The sequence below is a fragment of the Podarcis tiliguerta genome (assembly GCF_965153285.1).
Source record: "Podarcis tiliguerta genome assembly, chromosome: 5".
Lineage (NCBI taxonomy): Eukaryota > Metazoa > Chordata > Lepidosauria > Squamata > Lacertidae > Podarcis > Podarcis tiliguerta.
This window is the reverse complement of record NC_139538.1, coordinates 32,739,105-32,757,469: the sequence shown is the minus strand read 5'-3', so window position 1 is coordinate 32,757,469 and position 18,365 is coordinate 32,739,105. Positions and strand designations below refer to the sequence as shown.

The 18,365-nt window shown below is 42.1% G+C and overlaps 1 protein-coding gene and 1 pseudogene across 2 annotated transcripts in view; both read right to left on the bottom strand.

Moving 5' to 3' along the window:
• Positions 1-325: 325 nt before the first annotated feature.
• The window catches only part of RBP1 (retinol binding protein 1), a 32,439-nt gene continuing 14,399 nt past the window's right edge, over positions 326-18,365 (bottom strand). Inside the window, exons 3-4 of the mRNA XM_083443058.1 lie at positions 6,183-6,284; positions 326-634 (exon numbers count right to left, since the gene is read on the bottom strand). Of these exons, the coding sequence (XP_083299184.1) occupies positions 581-634; positions 6,183-6,284 (156 nt within the window). The 3' untranslated portion in view covers positions 326-580. The remainder of the gene's footprint in view (positions 635-6,182; positions 6,285-18,365) is intronic.
• Positions 15,086-17,322, bottom strand: LOC310677838 (SRR1-like protein; annotated as a pseudogene). Its single transcript has 2 exons — positions 17,311-17,322; positions 15,086-16,441 (listed from the first exon to the last, which is right to left on the bottom strand). The product of its transcript is annotated as an SRR1-like protein (transcript).

Sequence of the window (18,365 nt, the reverse complement as noted above, 5' to 3'; positions counted from 1 at the left end):
TTTATCCCCAATGCATATGCAGGAAAATGGCAGTCTATTGCAATGAATGCATAAGCAAAACCCCATTAGGAGAAACTCTGCCAACAGCAGCAACTGCCCTCATCATCATAGGCTGGGGTCCACCTAATTCCAGAGAAAAGGCTTGATCATTCTTTATGTAATTCTGCCATTTAAGCTAAGCAAGTCTGGACTCAGCATTGTATTTTATGTACAGTTCCGGTACAATATGCTTAGCAGTCAAAGTGAATATCAAACTTCACAGATAACCCTTTTTAAAAAACAAAAAAATTTGCATATTTATATAAAAATGAAATCACACATAATTCAGGTTTCATTAGCTTTAATCTGAACTTCTACGTGATGAGGATGATGCTCATTCAGACTCAACTATTGCTTTTAAAAAATCATATATTCAACAAAACCCACTACAGAGCTCCAGTTAGACATGGCTAGATGTTGGCCATGGGCTCCTTTCTAGGTGTTAAGGAATAACAAGGTTTTTGTGCACTAACAGGGTTGTAAGTTTGGCAGCTGGTCCATCCATTCTATTCGACCCTCTTGGCCTCTGGGTTCAGGCTCATCACTGTACCTTCTTAAATACTTGCTTACATTTGACGCCACAAGCTCTTATTTCCTGAAAAAGAAAAGTCAATACTTAAATGCTACTTCTTCAAACACTGTGTTCTTCGTAGATAAACACTGATGTCTTCCTCAGAATCGAATAGTATTCATAGTCAAACAGAAATAGCTAAATGATTACAGTGGGAGTGTGTGCCCCTTTCACAAACATAAAAGCTTATCTGGGGACATTTTAAAATATTTTCTCAGTATGAATGAAGATATTACCTATCCAGATAACAAGACACTTCATTCTACTCTTTTATATCTATGTGGCTCATCCTCCCTCCTTTCTCTCATTGCACCTCTGTAGGCTGAGAAGGGCCTTTGGAGATGGCAATGTGGGCTGGGTAGGAACATATGGGAGAGGCTTTTCCTCAGGTACTGGGGTTCCCAGCTGGTTTTTAAACTTAAAATCAGCACCTCGGTCCTGGAAACAAAAGCAGAACCCAAATGCAGAACTCTTTGCAGGCAGGCAAAGAGAAGCACAGTATGATCAAACCAGAAGTGGATTTAGGGGAGTGCCACCATTTCACCTGCACTGCGCACCAGAATTATGTTGTAGAATGGAAGGTGAGAGGTTGGGGGGCGCTGAATTTTGGTGTCACACAGGGCGCCATTGAAATTTGAGACCCCAAGGTCTGCCACTGATCAAACGGCTGTTAACAATGCAGCAGCCATTTTGTGCACCAGTTGAAGTTTCCAACATATACACTCCAAAGCCCTTTAGACTAAAGGAAGCATTTTGGAGGTGTTTCAAGAATCTCTTAACCTTCAACCTAAGTAGTCCCCATAGAGAATAGGATATTTGCACCTAAAAGGAGAGGTGTGGAGAAGGAATTGAGATGCCTTTGATTTATTAGAAAAGATCAAACTTGTATTTTTAAAGGAGATACTTTTGGACAAAGTTAACGTTATTTTATAAGATAACATTTTTTTTTAAAAAAAAAATGACCTGGATGCTATGGGCATAATTTTCTCAGTCTAAAGAAGAACTTTTGATATCACTTCACAGAAAATATTAATCTAGTTGAGGAAAATCCATTCCTGGGGTGAGTGACCTAAAGCAGGTGAGTGATCTGAATGGAACTGGAAGAGAGAAGAAAGTGCACTTTAGATTTCAAAAAGTACCAGAAAGTGGGACAGACTGAATGGAAATGATTCAACAAATGAAAAAATACTGGCACACATTCTGTTCATTTTTTTGTGTCAATGGATTTGATAAAGGAGTAAATGCCGCCAGGATGTGTGATCTCACAACAATGGGCCATCTATTGAAGAGAAAGGGACATCACAATTCAGAAAAAACTCAGGAACGACTTGACAGCGGCAGAGAAATAAAGCCTAAAGTGGAATGGGAGTTAACATAAGATGTGTATGTTTTAATTAACTAAAAAATGCTGACTTGGAAAATAATCTGCCTGGAAAGAATGGTGAATAAATGCCGAAAGCTTATGGCAGATCACTTAATAGACGTTATAAAAGGATTAATTAATTAACATTTGGAATATCGTCTGAAGTTCAATAGGACCATAAAATTATTACTGAAACATCATAGAATAATTTTTATGGCGCCTGAATGCCCTACATATTCAGAAACTCTCAAAGATACAAGCATGTGAAGATGAGATATCCAAATACATTAATAACATAACAGAAGTATTTTAAAAAAAATTTTTTGAAGAGGGGAGGAAAGATGAATGATGCTTTCAGAAGCAGGTAAGAGAAGTGATAATTTAAGCTGTCAAAAAGCATAAATAAAATACAAACAATGGTGGATTAGGATATGGCACTTTAGAAATATCTATCACCCATCTATCTATCTATCTATCTATCTATCTATCTATCTATCTATCATCTATCTATCCCCCCACTCAAACCCCTGATGTGCACAACTAGTTGAAAGTAGATGTGAATTTGGTCAGTACCTAATGCTGTAGTCCATTTATGTTTGAGTAAACTTCATTAACTCAAAGGGATTCATTTCTGACACACAGATAGGACTGTAACATAGTTCTCTTAGGGGTACTCTTGGAGAGTAGAGAAAGGCTTGGAAACCCAAGGATGGCTTGCTGGTAAATCATGTTACCAGAGACTCCACTCCCAACACACTACTCTTTCTCGTTACTACTCCTTAACTATGGTCTCATGAGGAAGTTATAGCCATGGTGGTGGAAAATTATTTGCCAAGTAGACACATTATGTGACCCCTGAGAGCAGCAAAATAACAAGGATGTGGAACAGTGATGGGATAAAATCAGGCCAAATCTTTATTGACTGCAGCAGGCAGGGCAAGGGTTAGCATGCTGTTGGGTCCCAGGATCAGTTCATCATTCCACAAGCCCCATGTTGATGGAATGGATCTGTCGGGTTTGGACCTCCCCCAACCTGTTCTGTGAGAGTCAGCCAGTGTTGAACCTTGCCATGGTGGAAGCCAAGCAAGCAAGTTCTCACTGGGCAACCAAGGTGCAGATTTCTACCAGGCAGATACACCAACCTGAGCTTGGGAGTGCCATGATGAATTATGTCCTTGGGCTCCTTATGGGGACCCCCCTATACTATGTTGATCCTGCTCAATGGCATTTCCCCCCTCATACAAACAATGTTCTTTGCCTAACAAAGGAAGGCTGTAATTTCACTGAGGGAAAGGTGGGGGAAAATCCCTCAACCATGTACCAATCAAGTTGAGAGAAATATCCCTTTCCAGCCCTGTCAACCAGCGACCCAGAATTGCTCAGCGACCCAGAATTGCTCAGTGAAGGCTCTAACCCGAGAGTGGGCAGGCAGGGAGCTCTCAAGGCAAAATGGCCCTGAGTTCCAGGGGAAGCAGCCTTATTAAGGCATTCCCCTCTCCTTTGCAGCTTTTCCCCATGAGCCCACCACACAAACAAGATACTGGGCAAAACCTTGCCCTATATTTTGCTGCAATCTATGGGTCACAGCACCGCCAGGCAAAGGTGTCCCATGCTTATGGGGCATGGAGCGAAGTCTACAGTAGGTAAAGTGTCCCATGCTTATGGGGCATGGAGCAAAGCCTACAGTAGGTAAAATGAGGCTTCCTAAGTGAGTGCAGCACCATATTACATACAAACGGAGACACGGAAACCATTTCCCTATTCTTTATTTAGGAACCCCCTCTGCAACAGACACACCAGTTATCCCCCCCTCCCCCCCGTGTAGTGATAATGGCTGCAGTCCTGGCAATGCTTTAATCAAAACAAACTACATATTTGCCAGAGAATTATCATGCAGATTTTTTTCAGGTATGAATTCTACAGAAAATTAGCAGAAGGAGAAATTATGTGCGGCGTTATTATCACCATACATTTTTATAACACTATAATGGCTGAACTAAACTTCCTGTTAAATATGTGTGTGCACTGACATTTTAAAGTGTCTTATCTTTTACTTTTAAAACAACAGCTTCATGGGGGCTCAGTCAAGATTGGCACCACAGGAAAGGTCAACTCTTCAGTCTGTTCCTGGTAAAAATGGTCACTGCCAGCTGTTACTGATCCTGAGTAGAAAGCTGCCATTGGCCTGACCATTACAATACATTATCAATACCTAGTTTGCCCCTAAGGATGAGATCCCAATTTCACTTAAGTCCCATATAATTAGGAAAATGTAAATATATGGGGACAGCAGGAATAAGTGCACTAGCTCTGTGTCCTCTGTTGCAACTGTCTGAAGTGTGCGTGGACCCTGTGCACTTAATAACCCCCAAATGTGTGATATCAAAGGCTCCCTGCTACTTTCCCAGGTGACTGAAAAAGCAGCAGAGGGAGCAGAGATAGCCTGCTTCTCTAGCTGCCCTCCCTAATTGCAATGCCTGCACAGAACCTCTCTTGGAAAGCCTCTCCTCCTACCAGAGGGGAGGGGTTGTGAGTGGGAGACGATTCCCGTGTCATGCAGGGGGCGTTCCCGGTTGGGCACCCAATAGGGAAGCTCGGCGGGGGTGTGGCTTGCCACTCAAATGCGGCCGCGCCAGCCATCCCCGCCATTGCACACACATTTGCTTCGAGTCGAGAAATCCAGGAAACTCTTGAATCACGCGGTAGCGCACAAAGTGCGTTTTATGAATGGCCTAGTTATATCTCATGATGATTGGCAACCAGACCCTATGCCGGGATGAGGGCGTTCATCTTTCAGATCGGGGAAACCACATATGGCTGGCTAACATATCTAATAGTCTTAGGGATTGGCTGCAGCTGTGAGGGTATTGGCGGCGAGCCTTTGGGCTCGGGTGGTGGTTAGGCATTGGAATGTGTTGTTGGTGTTTCGGGGGGCAAGGTGCGGCCATCGCCTTCCCCGACAATTTTGGGCATTCCGCTAAAGGAATCCGGCAGTCGTGGATCCTGTCCGATGCCCGTGTGGCGGGGGGCCATGGCACGACCCTCGGTGACATCAGGAGAGAGCCTATAGTTGTATTAGCATCAACAGGCTCCCCCTACTGGTGGTTAACCCCTCCTCAGACTCACCCTTCTCTGAGTGGGTGGAGTCTAATGTTCCGTGGTCCAATGCCTAAGCCAATACCTTCTCACATGCTGTAATCAATAAAGTTGCGGCCTTTTCCTTACCCATTAACCTTACATTCTGTGTCCACGTGTCTTTATTCCCCAAGCGAGGATCGGGTCCTCGAATCACAAGCACATGCTATTAGAATCAACAGGACCAGCTTCCAATTAAATATTCCTAGGATTAGAGTGCTGGCGTTGAAACTGTTGTCTCATTTTACGGATGGCGAAGAAGTTGAGAGTTATGCAATAAAGACTGTGGTGAGATTCAGAGGCATGTCTCCAAGTTCCAACCCAACTATTCTCTCTCTCATTTACTACCGCTCGTCCTGTTGGCTTTGATGGAAATTCAAACTTGAAAGCTCCATCCATCTACAATCTCAATGGCTCACCTGGATGTTTACCAAGGTAGCATCCTAAACAAATGGTGAAGTGCATTTAGTAGGCAGTAAGTTCTCAGGGATGGGTTTGTAGCCCCCTGTAGGAAGAGGACTTTCAAGAGGGCTATAAACAACATACTTGAAAAAGCATCAGCAATAAACTTTATTAGGTCCTACTATCTCAGAAAGTCAGAAATAATGGTTAGAAAGAAAATAATACTTTTAAAACGGAATTGCTCTCTTTCATTTCCTAAGCTACAAAAAATTATAGCCTTAAAAAGAAAAGAAAATAGCTCCCTTCCTCCACTTATGACCTGTGTTTTGAGATGCAAAAATCTTCCCCAGCCACACACCCGTTTTGAATCACAGAGCAAGTCAAGGGCACTTCTGTTACATGCTTTCTCTTGTGTAAACGGATCAAAGCAATTTGACGGTTAATATAAAGATTTGCTGAATTCAGAATGCTGCTATTTATGACAGGGACACGAAAGAGATTATTGCCTTAGAAGTAAATCAAACACAGTGCCAATGCTTAATTACTCCAGAGTTAGCCAGCATAATGCACAAGCAAATTGCGGATTATTGCATTTTGCCATATGAACAAATAAAGACTTTGGGGAGTGGAGAGAGGTGAGGGAAATATATTTGAAACGTTGCATGTCCTTACCAAGTGCATTTCGTCCCCTTCAATCCACTGGGTCCAGCCACGGCCTTCTTTTTCTCCTTTCTGTACACAAAGAAGTTTATCTCCGTCCCACGTCACACAGGTCTAGTAAAATGCATTAAAAAACAGTATGATGGTAACTTTTAAATTCATCAACTAAAACTCAGTTGGGGTCAATTTCCTTTAGGAAGCAAAACTCAATACTGAATGGAAGAGCAATATATTATTGTCATTATTATTATTATTATTATTATTATTATTATTATTATTATAGCTTCTTCCAAAAGAAGGCAACTGCTATTTTTCCCAATAAATCAAGAATGAGGGAGATAAACTGGCGTAGCCTTCAGATTAAATGAAAGATTCATTAGAGCCTAACTCGCTCATCCCAGTGGAACTTGCTATAGGATTTCTCCCTTAAGAGTTGTTTGCAGAATAATACCTGGAGCCCAATGGAATGGGAAACATATCACCCTGAACAGACTATAATTTAATCTATTTATATGCTTTTTATGTTGTATAGATTATTTTATTTTGCATTTTTTTAAAATCTTAGTAGAGTTGGTTAAACTATTTAAGAGGGGACCATCTTTGGTTGGGGGAGATAGACAGTGGAAGGTGAGGAGCGAAAACTAAGGGAAACTGTTGGATGTTGAAATGTTAAAATCTTGAATAAACGGTTAAAAATACCCATCTATTTGGTTTCTCCGATTTCTCTGGCTGTTTTTTTTACACAGTAGATATACTTGGGTTAAATAAGGGGCTTTAGAAAGAATCCACAGTGAAAAAAACACATCGTAAAAGCTAAGGAACAATAAACTCCACTGTAGTTCAGCTCCTGTCTGCATGCATAACCTGTCGATTCGATAGGCTGCGGAAAGGATAGACTTGGTCAACAAATGATGTGCTGCATTATAGAATCCACACAGCTTATGCTAATCGGAGCTAGTTTAACAGAAGTCAGCGGAATTACACATGCATTTAGCACAGATGTAGCCAGAAAAGAAGTTGTGCCTGTCTAATGCCCAGTTCAAAAGCGGGAAATAACTAGATTCATTACAAGCACTTTGATCATTCCTCACTACCACGGATTCTGTTGACAAGGCACAAGCAGCTTTTCAACCAGCAGGAGGAGCCGCTGTTCAGCATTTTCAATCTTTGGCTACAAAGCCAATTGACCTTGGGAAAATGCAGCGGTTTTTATAGTTCCTTTTTACCAATCTTTCTTTCAAGTGATTTAGCATGGCTTCAGAAAGACAGAAGGCAAGGGACTTCTTAACCCAGCATTCTCATAATCTATGATTTCCAGTAACCCATTTCCCCCCACCCCCACCATCTTTGGGAAGCATATGACCGTAGTAAGGGGTGTTTTCTTGGCTCTTTTATTAATACTGCGTCTACTTCCCCAGACAGTTCAAATAAGGCAAGCACAAGACATTGGGTTCAGACCAGCCAGTCCCCAAATATATAGATAGAAATACTTATTCCTGTGATAACATAAACTATAAGCCTGCAGCCCATGAGCTGGCTAGTTAGTTCAAAAGAAAGTGGTGCATGAAGATCTACACCAGGAACAAAGGGGTAAATAAAGATGTAGTATTAGCACCTCCTATGAGACCATCAGTGACCCCTATTGACCCCTATTGGCCACTGCAGAAGTGGCATTGGGTGGGCACTGGGCAGATCTGGCCTCCAAGGGGTATATTGTAGTTGTTGCTGTCACCACAGCAGCAGCAGAGGATAATTCCGTGGAGGCTAGATCTGCTGCCCCTGCGGATCTTGCTGCCTGAGGTGGTCACTTCCCATTGCCTCCTTATATTGGGTGGCTGGCCCTGTAGGGTGAGGTGCTCCAAGTGAGAGAAGGGCTGCCCAGCCATTGGTTGGTGAACTTCCTTGGAATCAACTGTGTGGGGTGGTGATGGAAGAGGAGAGCATGCCTTGGGATTGAAGCACCTGAACTTCCTGCTGATTCTATTTTAATGCTGCTGCTTTAATAGACTTTGACATTATTTCAATACCAATGTTTTGATTTTTAGATTTGCATTAAAACAATGTTTTAGATCTTAAGATTTGCATTATTGGTTAGTGTCTTTGGTTAGTTCCTGAAAAGGTTTTAATTAGCTAAATGTGGACATCTTTTTTCTTACTCTTCTGATTAATGGAGAAGATTGATCTCTGATAGGCTTAGTAGGAAAATTTAAATTAGGAGGCAGGCTGTCCTCATTGTGTTAGCTGGCTATAATGTGGCTATAACACACAGTGGTACCTCTAGTTGGGGACACGATCTGTTCTGGGGTGCCATTCGCACCCTGAAAACTAGGGCGGCATTTTTGCGCAAGCGCGGAGTGCTTCTGCACATGTGCAAAGCACGCAAAATGTTTCTGTGTGCACACGCATGGCAAAACCCGGAAGTATACACTTCCGGGTTTGCTGCATTCACAAGCTGGAAAGATGCAATATGAACCTAACGCAGTATGAGGTATGACTGTATTAGGATTTATAGAAGGTTTTAAATGGATTTGGGATACTTTTACCATCTGGCCTGAAGGAGTGGGTAGAACCGATGGTGACCTGCTGTGACTTATTTGCAAAATGTTTTGAGAATAAAATTGCTTGCTATTATACCAGGTGCCTAGCACTTTCCCTTTCCTTTGATTCCTTTGATTCATTCTTACAAATATCTCCTCACCTCCACATTCACATTACCTCTATAAAAATAGATCTGACAACCTGAATTTCTTGAGGCAACATGTACATCCATCCTAAGTCAGATGTGTATAATATTTTAACACCACCTAGATTTCCTGAGACCTCTTTCACCAACTGCAGGAAAGTGAGGAAACATGAGTGCCTTTGTTTCTTATCTTAACACTTCTACTGTAAAATGCAACAGGAAAACACATATATTTAAGCTATTTCTACACTGGGAGTTCACGCTTCCCTCCCCAGTCCCATGGAGGAGACGTGCAATGTGCTCCTTTGTACATTACAGTAGATGCATGAAAAGCACAAGCCATTGACACCCCCTGCAGTTGCAAAAGAGCCCTGGAAAGCATTGCAACATTGTAATGTTACTGAAATTCACTAATTAATTCAGAAACATTTAAATCTCAGATTAAATATGTTTAGGGAAGGCAGTCTTCCTTTCTTTTGCAATCCACATATCCTGGAGCTATGGTGTGTGTGAGAGAGTCCTACTGGAGTTTACGCATAGAAAACAAATTTTTTTGGTTACCCCATGCCCAGGAAACTTCATTATTCTTTGCTAACTAGAATGTTTTGCATGGTGGCTCCTAGCTGGAAGATGCGCATTTTCTTTAAAAAGTAATTTAGTTTCATAGCTTCTAGTACTAATGCTGCTGGTTCCATTTCCAATTGCGCATGAAACATACTAAATCTTCCCTGTCGAAATTCACTCTCTTATAATAATTTAAAGAAGCATGTTTATTTTAAGTGTTTCCCAGTGGCGCTCAGCATCAACAACATAAGGGACCAGAATGCTGCCTATGGGAAAAGAACAGGCAAGGATAACTGTGCACAGCAGGCAGAGAGAATTCCCTAGAAGGCAACATGTGTTCACCCTGGAGATAACACCTGTCTTGAAAGCTGAACAACTCTCCCCGTTTCTAAACTTTGAGTGGATACACTTCTCATCCCTCAGAGTAAACCACTTAGAAAACAAAACAGCTTGTTAACAAAAGACACCATGGGAGTGAAATATCAACTAGTACTTTGTGCTGCTGTCAGGATGCTAGATATAAATTCTCTGATGGAAGACAGATCTCACGACACCTTTAGCTACAGTTTCCTGATGGAATTATCTGCTGCATGGGCACTGCAGTTATCCCTGGCCAAGTGCGATTTCTTTGACCGCGGTGGGTTTTACATTAAAACATGTTGAAAACCAAACAGTTAAAAGCAAACTGAGGCAGTAGCAGCCATGGAAGGAACTCTGTATGTGAACACACACACCACCACCACAACAACAACAACACAAAAGCAACAAGAATTGGCCCCAACAAATTGGTGGTATCTGAGCTCAGGTGTTCCTGGATGAAAAGGATTATTTTAGATCCATTTCCATTTGGATTCAGGCCTGGTTATGAAATTAAGACAGCTGTTGTTGCCTTGGTCCATCTATGGTGAAAACTACATCTTGGAGGCTTTCAGGGCCATCAGTGTGGACTGGCTAGTTGCCTGGCGCTTGGAGGCACCATTATACAGTGGTCTCAGTCATTCTTGGATGGGTGCCTCCAGAAGGTGGTGATGGGGGAAGTCCTGTTAGATTCCTTGGTCATTGTCCCTCATGGCTCCATCTTGCTCCCCATGCTATTTAGCATCTATATGAAACTACTTGGTGAGGTTGTCTAGGGTTCCAGGGCTCCTTGTCACTTCGTCTTACTTTGTCCACTGTAAATATGCTGCAGGTGGTTAATTGGTTCTTTTAAAATCATTTAGGTTGATGCATTTTATCCCTCTTGTTGTACTGTTTTTGACTGCCTTTAACTTCTTTCTTACTGCTGCCACCTTGAGCACAATTTGGTAGGATACAAAGCTAACAAACAAATTTGGAAGGAGACATTACCAGACACCTATGGTGTGTTTTGTGTAAGCGTATAACATTTAGATTTATTTGCAAATATAAAGCTGAGCATAGATTAAGACACACGACACAGCACTTCCGCAAGCAGCAATTTCCATGCCCCTGCATCAGTTCTCCACAGAGAGGCATTCCTTCCCTCGCAGATGCTTGCAGCTAGAGGAATCTGTCAGTTTCCGTTTCACATTTGCTTTGACTACTGCAATGCCCTTTACATAGGGCTTCCCTTGAATTTTGCCCGAAAGCTGCAGCTAGTGGAAAACATTACTGAATGGTTGCTGTTTGGAGCAACCTCTCACCAACATCTCCATTGAAAGGAGTGCACTGCCTGCCAATTTGCTACCGTGCTAGATTCAAGGTATTACCACTGACGTATCAAGCCTGATGCGGTTCTGCAGCAGGGTACCTGGAAGCTGTTCCCCTTACATCCCATCACATTCACATGGTGGTGGTGCCACACAACCCAGTAGGAAAGCATGCTGTGACTTGAAGTGTGCAGTTTAACTGTTTTATAGCCTGGTTCTGTACCCTTCTTGCATATTCTCTGAATGTATTCCAAAGAAATACACCCCCCATAACCTGTAGGAGAATTTCAGTCTAGCTTAGCCCAGTCTGCTTCCTTTCATACAGATCTTGCGTAACAAGAGAAATGTGCATATGGGTTTTCATGCAGACTTATCGAGATCCACCCCTCCACCCACTTGAAGAAAAATCAGCCACACATCTTGAGGCATTAGCTAGAAATCCCACTAACAAAAGAAAGTTATGACCAGGAACTGCCGGCCATGCCCACATTATACATAATGTTAGGGTACTGTGAAATAGCATGCCCTTTCCAAGTACTTAATCAGCTTAACTTAACTAATGTGACTAAACTAAGAATTTGATAGTGTAGGACCGTTTGTGCTTGATTGACTTCAGTTAAAGCTAACATTGGTTTTGACAGAGAGTCGTGCATGCTGTTACATATCTCACCTTCCATTTTAAAACAGTATGCAGAAAAGTAACTGGAAAAAGGACACAGGCAGTTCTTTTTTAAGATCAGACTGGTCAGAAATAAGCATTTTTGTGTTTTTATATTGAAAACCACTCTGTGATCCTTGGATGAAGGATATTTCAGGAAGTTTTTAATGTTTGATGCTGTATTTTGTTGGAAGCAGCCCAGAGTGGCTGGGACAATCCGGGCAGATGGGTGGGGTAAAATGAATGAATGTGATCATTCTAAAGTTTGACATGTGCCTATGCATGCACACAAAAGTATCCATTTTATGCCAAGTTTCCTTACAATCATTTCCTCAAAATGCACGCATGGAGAGACAATGCTGGAAATGCTAAGGACAGGCTGCGTATGCTGTGCGATCTGTTAGCACATTTCCTTCCTTTCCCCACTTCTTGAATTTCAACTAAATGCCAAATCATTGCAAGTTATGAGCAGGATAGGAATGGATTGTAGTGGATTGTCTGCAACCCATATTGCTTTGGCACCCACTACAGGGAAGAAAAAGAAAGTCCACTTGTATCTCACTATTGTGGAGGAACAAATCAATTTTACGGCATGCCTGTTTGTCTCAACGGCTTGTGGGCTGCGTGTGACAAGGTCTATAATTCTATCATGAGGATGCTAAAAGATGCACCTGGGCTAGAAAGACCACATTAGCTAGTCCAGGCATGATCAAGGACCTAGATACAGACCGGGTACACGAAAAAAGGCTCACAATAATAATTTTCTGCCTCCTTTTTTTTTGGCATATCAGCATTCTGAGACATTCCTCCCTTTTATATTGTTTGGGTTCATCGGTGAACTGCAGCATGGTGACTCTTTTAAAAGCCTTTGGAAACATGACAGTCTGAATGAAGAATAGGTTTGAAAAAACATGTAATTGGATAAAAAAGCAGAATGCTTCAAAACACTTTTTCAGACACATTTTGCAGTCTGCTGCAGATATGGAGGCTGGGGGGGGGGGGCTCTTTATAGTATACATGCCATACATGATTTGATCTTTAAAACCTTAAACAGTGTAGGATCTGGGGATCCTTGGTGGCACCTAAAATCACAGACTTCCCAGACATGTTCACTTGGTGCCTTCTTTGCCATTTTTTTTTAAGGTGCCAGATGAAATTTACTCTGTCCTTTTAAGCTGATTTCTTTTTTAGGCTGTAATTCAGGGGTGGGAATCTGATTTGGCCAATGCATTGGATCCTTCCCTTCCCTGCCCCTCATGGGCCAAATTTGACAGGTGAGTTGGGCTACCTACTTGGGAATCATCTGATGTCTGGTGACAATAGACAGGACTTCAAAGCCCTACACAGGGCTTGCAAAGAGGGAATTTGGTTCTGCAGCCAATCCAGCCGACCTGATGTCAGATGTATGCTGTCAGATATATGGTAGGGGGCATGGTTTGGGGGCAAATGGCCTCACAAGCTCAATTTGACGGTGGAGATTCCACATCCTTGCTGTATTTCCATGCACCCTTACTTGAGCCATTAAATGCAACAGGGCTGACTTCACATTTATTTGTTGTTTTTTAAAACTGGGAATCTGCTCGCTGATCATAGTGTTTTATCTGCCTATTCATTTACTGAGTTGCATTTTTATATACTGGAAATGACTGGAGGCCATCTTCTTGATGAAAGGAGGGGTGTACCATGCTATCAATCAATAAACAACCAAGACAAGGCTTATGAGAAGATACAAATTTGATGAACTACTGCATAAAGCATGCAGTTCCAATTTGCTGAGCAGATTGCTAGGCTAGTGCTGTGCTGTCTCCCTTGGGGTATTTCAAAAAGATCTTTGCTCCCTGTGAAAGAGATCTTTTTTCTGCATCTTTTATGGGGAATAATAGAACTTTGCCCCCCCCCCACAAAAAACCCACCACCCAAAACATGAGTGTTTGTGTGTGTTGCATTTATCTTGTAAACTTAACAAGGTGGCCAAAGGGGTCTTTCTTTAACTTTTCCAAGTTACCACTAGTACCTATAGGGCAGAGATGTAAAAACACATAAAAAACTGTTTATATACAATATGACTGAAGTACAATGTATATATGTAACTCAGCTACTTGCCCAGTGTGGTATCAATGAGAATTGTGACATATAATACTAATGATGAACTTCCCTCCAAACACAGAGTATAACTCATTCCCCCCCTTTTTATTTTAATGGTAGCAATTTGTTTTACTTGCTTTTCTGTCAATCTAATAGGAATATAATTAGTGGAATCTGTGACTCCTTTATAGAACTCCTTTGTAGGCGTAGATGCTTTTACTGCCCACTGCATGGCTGTCTCCTCCGGGCTCCTGACAGTAAGTAAATTGTCACCAGCTTATGTATGCTTGAAAGCACCAGCTCCATGCAAATTAGAATCCACAATAAATGCAAATTACAGCAGTTATGATATTGCTTTCAATGCAGGTTAACTTTTAATTTCAGCAATTAGTAAAAACAAAACAAAGCTGCTGTCTAGATCATGTCTATTCCCCTTAGTGCAATTTGAGTAGGCCAGTAAGCTAAAGCCATATTGACTTAAGGTCGGGAATATGGATGTCTGCAGCTTACCGAAGTATTCATCAAAATAATTGCTTTATCAGAAAACAATGTATTTTTGCCTTATGATCTACATGCAAGAGCTTTGGAAACATTTATTTATAGAGCATCAATGCCGTACTCGCAGGTTAAGTACCACACCTGATCTATTTGACTGCTTAAAATATTGCACTTCTGGCTGAAAGACAACAACATGGAACAAAACAGTATGTCTTCCTGAGCAACAAAAGGCTACTCCCCTTAGCAGGTTTCATTTTGTAGCTTCTATCAAAAACCTGTTATTGGTTTCCCTTCCCATAGGGAAGTGCTGTATTTTTTTTAGCATTTCTTCTTAGCAATAATAGCATCTTGATTTCATAATGAAGCCAATGTGTTTATCCGATTTCATGTACCTCCACATTGTCAATGTTTGTGTTCCATTTCTGGACTGTTTGATGCAAAATCCTGCACCTCGCTAAAACTACTTTCCTAGGTTTGCCCTCCTATTACAATATGTAATGGGTCCAAGAGACATCAAAAGGTTTATCATGTTTCTATGATTGAGATGGTTCACTACAATGACATTATTCACTACCATCATCTCTACCCAAGCTGGGAACCTGAGAATAATTACGATTTACTTGTTGGGCTGCATCTCTCCATATGAACCAACCCAGACCCTGCAATCATGATCTGAGGCCCTTCTTCACAATTTCTCAGAAGACACCATTTCTCCACAAGAGTTCTGGATCTTTCTCTCTCTCTTTCTTTTTGCTTTCATTCTTTCAATGTGTGTTGCTTTTAATTAAAAACATTATTGGAAATACAAGGTTTGTGGAGAAGTTTGGTTTTCTGAGAAGTAGCTCCATTAATCCTGAAGCAGCAGCTGGGAGTATGAATGGCTCTCCCCCTTAATGAGGGAGCCCAGTCCTACTGGGTAGCTTGCCCAGCACCACCAGATCTCTGCCCACTTTTCCATCCCATCCCATGAGGGAACTCTCATAGAAGGTACCAGACCAGAGTTGAACAGAGATGGTGGTGAAACCCAGAAGCAGATGCTTGGGTTTGCCCCATTGATCCTCCAAAGCTCTGCCACTCAGTGAGCAAGTTAGAGAGACACAAGGAGAGCTTTGGCATCTTGTGCATGCTGTACGTGTCTCGTTTATCCCGTGGAGAAGCCATAGAGCAACACACAAATAGACAGTGTGGCTAGTCTTCTGCTTTGCAGGGAGGAGGGTAACTAACTTGACATTAACGTGAACTTCTTTGCAACACCAGAAGCAACTCAAGCCCCTCTTCAAAGAAGGAAACCCAAATCCAGCCCTGCACCTCCAATCCATAGCCTCTGGAATGGGAACAATTTCATTTCTTGTTTCTGATGATCTCTTGCTGATCCTCATCTGGGTAAACTGGCTCCTCCTGGAGCTTCCAGATCTCTGGGGGAAGGTCCCTCAGTTTTTCCAGCGGAAAGCAGTGGACAGAAGTGTCATTAAATATGTCCAAGTACTGAGGGTGAGAAGGAAGGGCTTCTTCATCTGTTGCTATTGAAACCATTGCAATGTAACTGTAGTCCTTTTGGAATATCCTGCTCAGCACCCTGTCTTTAATGCCCTTGAAGCTGTCCCCTGTGATGACCAGTTGCTCCAGAGCAAGTTGTTATAGAGAGCTTTCCTGCAGTGGACCATGTAGAAGATTATGGATGCAGTGTTTCCCCTCCTCGAGCAGCAGAAGGAGGAAGGCCAGCTGGTATCGCGCTTGGAAGCAATAGAAGTTCCCAATGCCATAACACACGCACTGCAAGCCCTGGGCTCTGCTGTGGCTGGGCTCCTCCAGCAGCCAGGAGCTGGGCTCAAGAACTGACTCAGCTGGTGGTGTGAGCTTCAGCTTCTCGAAGGCAGAGAGGGCCTTCTCCATGGAAGGCCTGGTTGCCCCCTTCCCTGCCGCTGGGTGTTTGGGGAGGGATTTTAAGATGGTTCCAAGGCTTGAATCCCAGAATTCTGAGCTCTGCAGTTCTCCCGCAGCCACAGACTCTGCCTTTCTCCTGCCTCATCAGGGCTCTCGGGCTCTCTGCTGCTCGGCTCATCTCTCCGTTGCTGACGCTTCCGCCTCCGCCTCCTGCTCTCACCCCAGAATGGTCCTTTTCTGAAGTGGCTCCCCATTTGTGGAATGTTCTCCCCAGAGAGGCTTTCCTGGAACCTTCATTACATATTTTTAGGATCCAAGTGAAAAAGTTTCTCTATAACCTGAACATCCTATGACATTTTAAATATGCTTATGCAGGGGAGTTATTGGTTTATCTTATTACGTATTCTCATTTTGTATTCTTATGTTGTGAGCCACCCTGTTATCTTCAGATGAAGGAAGATATACAAATTTCAACAACAACAATTGCTACTTTCCTCTTGCCTTCCTGTAGTCATTAAACTCTGTCTAAATGTCAATTGCCATGCTACCTTTTCACAGCTAGATAAGAGGATTCCTTTTTTGTTGACATACCTTGTAATATCTCTTGGTGAAATTATAGCAAGGGAAGTCTCACAAGCCGGTACAAAATCAGCTTGCTTAAAATCCTTGATCTCAGGGGCAAGTTGCCTTATGGAACAGTAATTACTTTTTGTTTAGGTTCGTTTATATGCCATTCACGTATCGCCTACTTTCCTTAAGCACACATCTCGATATCTGAGAAAGAGTTTAGGTTTAGTAAAAGATAAATTTTACAAAAAATTAAGTTTGTGATGGATTTCTTAGTTTTATATGCTGTGAGCAGGCCTACCAAAATTCTCCTCACAAGTTTACAGTTTTGCACAATTCACAATTGTTAGGAGTTTAAATGCTGTAACATCACCATTTTCATACTGTGTAGCTGCTCTGGCTTCTGATCCCAATCCTGGATGTCCCATTTTGGCTCCCATGCTCAAAGATGCCCCCTTTTTTTGTCCCATGCCGGGGTGCAAATCAGTTGACTCACACCAGAGTGTGGGACCAAGAAATGGAAGTAAAGCTTACCTTGCCCTGCATGTTACCCCTCTTCCTCCTTCCGCTGTGGCTTTCCACTGATGTACCTCCAGAAGTGTTGTCAGCTTCCAGAAGTACATTGGCTTGCTGTGGTGGGTGAAGGTGTGAGGGAGGGAGCCAAGTGGGAAAGCATGAGTGAGAGGGGATGCAACCTCCGTTGAGGCCCTGTCCCAATTTCCCTCACTCACTCCAGTGTTGGAAGATATCCATTTGAAACAGTTAATTCTACTTTTTAACATATCCCCATTTGCTCTTATTAACAGTCAACCACTTCCTAATGCAAAACAATGTTCCGTGTCAACTACAACACTAAGCGGGTGATGGTGGTGAATGACAGAAACTGCTAAACAATAAAAACGTTGACAAATATGGAGAGAAAATTCTACAAGGCAACCTTCTGAGGAAAAAAGTAAAATATCAGATGTCAGAAAAACAAAATATTCTGAGAAATTTCTGCTTATCTGTAGCCTCTTTTAGACCCTTAATCTATTAATTCCATAAAGAGATGTTGCTTTCAGTAATGAAGATTTGTCTTGATGGAATGGAATAAATGGGTGCATTTTATCTTCCAGCAACAGTGTGCTTGCTTTCAAATGTGCATGGAAACTGTAGAGGAAATTCAGTCTCCAATTCAACAAAAATGCAAACATAACCAAATGGCTATGTTCATAATTGCTCAAGTGCGGCTGCCCTCATGAGATCTCCAAAATACAGCCTTAGGATTGGATGACCTGAACTGTAATACGACTGAGTTGAGTTGGTAAGAAAAGCAATTTCTTCATATGTTCTATTTTCTAACATTATGGTCCATTTTTTTCCCTACCTCCCTGAGCCTTATTTAGCATTTGTACCCTGAGGCAAATCTAAAGGCTCTGAAAAAGTGACGGCACAGGTCTTAAACAGTCAAAAAGCGTTTCCAGGGCAAATTGTACAATAATGCCAATGACTCATGCCCCCCCCCCCAAGCAGTTCTTGAGGTAACATCCTCACTGCTGTTTATGGCAAACAAAATAAATAAAAATCAAGTCAACAGTAAAGCTTGACAT